Consider the following 5,287-nt stretch of genomic DNA (forward strand, 5'->3'; position numbering starts at 1 on the left):
GGATCTCTGTGAGTTCGAGACCAGCCTGGTCTACAGAGCTAGTTCCAGGACAGGCTCCAAAGCCACAGAGAAACCCTGTCTCAAAAAACCAAAAAAGACTAATACCTTGTTCAGGAATTAAAGGTGGTATTTAAACCCACACATGTTTCTAAATACTACATAAAGGATTTCCAAAATAATTGATAAAATGCTCATAAAAACCCCTTCACCAAAATGCAAAGTTTTACTCTTTATTTTTAAACAGTAAATTTCCAGCACTGGGAAAAAAACAGGGTGTAGGGTGAAATGGGAATATAGCTCAATGACAGAGCACTTGCCTAGCATGTGTTCAGTTCCCAGCACTGACAAAAGATGTTTTCACAGAAACAAGTAAAGGGCATGGACAAATCAAAGAATATATAAAGTTCCAAATCCTGAAAGCTGTTACCTGAGTACTGGCCTCAGCATGGACAATATATACCCTTTATCCTCCTCTCCTTGGCAAAAGCTAATGGCAGACACACTGAGGAAGTGGATGGGCTTTCATAGTCTATAAAATGTGTACTTCACTGCCATTCACTAAAAAAGTATTGACATATGCAAGCTATATATAACTACATGTTAGACTTAGTGTGAGTTACCATATAAAATCATTTCTTGATAAGTACTGATGTGCCTCACTTTAAAGATATCTAACATACAAAGATCCAAATTCATTCCTAAAGGTAAATTATGGGTTGTTTGCAAACACACAGAGGTAGAAAAGGGTATGTGTGTATACCTCCATAACACACCTTTTTCTCAAAAGTGAGGTAACTATACTCATTCTTTTAACAATGTAGAGACATACAAAATGGCTAAGCACCTGTGTGATGTGACAAGCTACTTTCTGTGTTTGGGGATATGCAAAGGTGACTTGCACACAGATCCTGTCCTTGCAGAGTGTCCTGTCTAGCAAGTGCAACAGGAAACAGAGAAGTTGGCTGCAGCTGAGAAGAAATAAGGAAGCTTGTTGTTACATGAGATGGACACCTGCTTGAGCCAAGCTACAGGGGACCAGCACAGGATAGAGAAAAGCATGTCTAGAGGAGGCAGCCTAGAGATAGGAACTAGCAACAAGGCAATGGAGCAATCAGGCAAAAACAGTCCAGAGAAACAGCAATCTATGCAAATTCCACAAGGTAAGAGAAAAGGAAACAAGGAAAGTGTGGCAATGGGAGCCAAAAAGACTATTGTCAAGGCCATGGGTGATGCTACCTTAGACTCAGAAAGTGTCAATAAAGGAAGTAATGGTGGGAATAAATAGACGCATAAAAGGCATATTTAGTGACAAAAACAATGGTATAGGAGTGAGCAGGAAGAACTGAATTAGGACAAATGGGGCCATCATAGTACCAATCAACAAGATGAGGAAGAAAAGATTTACAGAAGAGATATGTTCTTGTAGGGATGGTGAGACTGTTTCCTATGGGAAATTCCATGTGACAAATACCAGTCTGAAGCATAGGTGACAAACCTAGACTATAAACAGAGCTTTTGGAGCCCAAGCATAGCTTCCACTTTATTCCTCAATGGCACTGCCCTTCCACAACTTCCCTCCGTTCTCAATGCGAATTCATCAACCATCTTATGCCATCCTGCTCGTTTCCAGGCACGATGCCAGGTGGAAGATTCAGTTTGATGAAAGGGGGGGGGAGCAAAAACAGAATAAAAAACCAGTTTGACTCATTTTCATGAAAAAATTAGCACACACTTTGATTTGGTCAATTACTTGGTTTACCAATTCCAAGTTTTGAAAACTTGTCTGAAATATGTTATTATATCCTGCATTACCCACAGATAATTAGTAGGGTAAATGTTCAGAAGATTCACAGCATAAATGGTGATTTGGTTTCATTTGCAAACCATGAAGGATGATGGGGAAAATCGCCTCTCCCAGCCATTTATTCATTAAGGCGTCTTCTCCCTCATAAATACAGCAAGTAGTCTTAAACTGAAGCAAATCCAAGCTATTCCAAACAAATATCTGGATATGAGTGGTGTGAGTCTTTAAAGTGAAGAAAACCCTGATTCACATTAATTTCACTAAACTCTTTTTAAGATGTATTTTTATTTACTTTGAATTATATCTATGTGAGTGTAGGTAGGCAGGTGAGTCTATTGGTACCCACAGAGGCCAAAAGAGGGCATTAGATCCCCTAAATTACAGGTTGTTCTGAGCTGCCATGTGGATGCTGGGAAGTGAACCGGGGTACTCTGGAGGAGCAGGGAGTACCCTTAACCACTGAGCCATCTCTCCTGCCTCCTCTCTCTTTTGGTTAAGTAGTAGTTTTATGAAAGAAAATTGACTTTAGAAGCATACTTTATTCTTTACACAGTCATTTTTTAAGGGAAATTCAATGTCAAAAGAGAATAATGGATGGTTGGTATGAAAAAATAAAAAATAGATAAAGTTATTTGAAGGTAGAATTCATGAATGAACTGCTGCTGTTTTTATGTGCCAAACTGGTTTTTCATGTGTACAAACTCATAAACTCTATTGATGATAAGTAATATAATAAAGATGGGTACCTTTTGAAAAAAGTTTACATGCTTGAAAGAAAGAATATCCAACTCCCACTGCAGAAAGAAAGTGTAATGCCATTAAATAAGAATATGAGAAAGAAAGAAAAATGAAATAATACAAAACAAAATTTTCTTTGAATGACTAATGACATGAATGGGTCTTGGACAGCCTGGTCACGAACCAAAGTTCTCTGCTTCAGGAAGACTTAAGCTTTGGGGGGTCTGCTAAGAAAGGAGATTTAATCAGAAGGAAGAGAGAGTCCAATTTATTGAGTAATTGTCATTTTCTGCATTCTGTTTCACTTTCTCATTATAATCACCTCTGAAATCAGAAGGTATTTGTCCCTACTTTACAGACAAAGACACTGAGTTAACAGTGGGTAGCCGCCCAAGGTCACACAGCTAAAGTATCCAGAAATCGAACTGATATCTACTTTGTGCTTAGAAATATCAACTGTTGTGTTTAATCAGCTCATTGTGCTACTGTTATTCTTTTACTTTTTTCATTACCTTTGATATTTCCAGTATCTTGGTATGTTTTTTAATATAGTCAACATTATTCATTTACACCATTGCTCACACAGTCTTATTTTGAGTATATGTATGTATTTTGGAATTACTAACCATATAGCTTCTATTGCATTTGCAAATTGACCCATGCTGGAGATGAGTTGTATTTATTCATTACCTCTGGTTCAAGCTTCTCTGCATTTCAACGTAGTTTCATACACTAGTAAAATGACTGATTCAATTTAGGTCAAAGAGAATGAATTTAGTCATATGTTCACCTCTCCTACTAACCTAACTTGTATAAAAGATCAAAACTGCTCTCTCCCCAAAAGCTGCAGAGATAGCTCCAAGAAACCCTTGGGGGATTAATTCTTATTTTCGCATTAATTCAACACCTTTATAAGAATTATTATTTTTCCTATAGAACTTAGAAAGGAATGGGAGAGTACACAATAAAATAGACTTCAAGGAGTAAAACATAAAAATGGAATCTGTAACAAGAAATTACTACCACAAGTAGCATTTACCGGCATCAACCTATTAAATAAAACACTCGTATGCAAGGATCACATAAGGTGCAGGTATCACAAACTGAACTGGACTTTCGGGTCTACCTTTTGCGTCCTTGGAACCAGCCTGTTGGTTCTCAACTATACTTGGAATACTTTCAAGCTTGAGTTGTGCAGTCTGCATTTGAGCCTACAGATTACATAATAATAGCTTACTGGAGTACCAATGAGTATTATGCTTGTAACTACATGTATGCAAATATAAGTTTCATGTCCTTTTCTCTAACTGCCGAGGAAAAAAAGTTGAAGTCTGATGCTGAAAACTTGTCATACTCATTTCTCAAGCTACAATACTCCATGCTGAGGTGTTTATCATCTGACGCAATTCAGTGTTACTACTATGGCTTATGAACATAAAGGAATCTCATTCTGACCTTTGTCTTGTACAACAGCATTTAAACATGCACAAAGAGGCTAAAAGATTTTAAATTTATCAGTATTAAAAAGGAATTTAGTAGATATATTAACTATATCAAAAGAAATAATAGCAAGACCAAAAAAGAAATAAAATGTGAAAACAAGCTACTTTACCATGTTTAGGCGAAAAAAACATTGCTCTGGACCTCATCAAATTTTCAGTTGCAGGTATGACAAACTGAACTGGACTTTCAGATCTACCTTTTGAATTCTTGGAATCAGCCTGTTGGTTCTCAAATATACTTCGAATACTTTCAAGCTTGAGTTGTACAGTCTGTATTTGAGCCTACGGATTACATAAGAATTCTATAAGCTGGGGCTGGAAACATGGGTCAGCAGTCAAGAACACCGGCTGCTCTTGAAGAGGACCTGGGTTCAAGTCCCAGCACCCACGTGACCACTCAGAGCCATGTGCAAATCTAGTTTTTGAATTATCCAGCACCTTCTTCTAGCTTCTGTATACACTAGGCATTGTACATTGTATACATCTATACACACATGCAGTTAAAACACACACACACACACACATATATATATAATAAAATATAAAATTATATGAACTGCTAGGCATAGTAAAGTACATCTTTAATTAAGGCACTAAGGAGACAGAGGTAAGTGAATCTCTGAGTTCAAGGCTGGCCTAGTTTACATAGCTAGTTCTAAGTCAGCCAAGGCTACATAGCCAGACTTGTGTCAAAAACCATGAAATGAACTAAAATGAAATAAGTCATAAAGACTACTATTAAATTCTTCAGATACAATTTCAAATTTTAATTCCAGGACTGGGGAGATGGCTTAGTCGGTAAAGTGCCTGCTACGTAATCATGGAAACCTGAGTTCAGAACCCGAGCAGTCATATAAAATCCAGGCAAGACAGGAACTTCTATCACCTCAAGGCTGGGATAGCAGAGACGAGAGTGTCCCTGGAGCTCACTGGCCAGCCACGCTAACGGAATCAGCAAGAGCTCCAAGTTCACCGGAGAATGTCTCAGCATAAGGAGAGCGACTAAAAACCATCTTGAGGGTCAACTTTGGGCTCCCACCAGTGTGCGCATGTGTACATGCCCACACAAACATGTAGATGTACATGTGTATACATACCCACAAGCATTTAAATGAACACATGTACATACCCACACAAGCATGAACATGCACACATGTACACAACCACACAAGCATGTAGATGCACACATGTACACAACCACACAAGCATGTAGATCCACACATGTACACAACCACACAAGCAT

General features: G+C 38.0%; 1 protein-coding gene across 5 annotated transcripts in view; it reads right to left on the minus strand.

The window, feature by feature from the left end:
- The window catches only part of Mcf2 (MCF.2 cell line derived transforming sequence), a 74,366-nt gene that overhangs the window by 42,532 nt on the left and 26,547 nt on the right, over positions 1-5,287 (minus strand). For 2 of the 5 annotated variants that reach the window (XM_026784924.1, XM_013350471.2), the window contains one exon: positions 4,155-4,326. In XM_026784924.1, coding sequence (XP_026640725.1) covers positions 4,155-4,326 — 172 coding nt within the window. Of the gene's footprint in view, positions 1-2,550; positions 2,599-4,154; positions 4,327-5,287 lie in introns of all 5 variants that reach the window. The other 3 variants (XM_026784923.1, XM_005358512.3, XM_013350472.2) reach the window with 3 other exon arrangements.

Source organism: Microtus ochrogaster, chromosome X (genome assembly GCF_000317375.1).
Source record: "Microtus ochrogaster isolate Prairie Vole_2 chromosome X, MicOch1.0, whole genome shotgun sequence".
In the NCBI taxonomy this organism is placed as follows: domain Eukaryota; kingdom Metazoa; phylum Chordata; class Mammalia; order Rodentia; family Cricetidae; genus Microtus; species Microtus ochrogaster.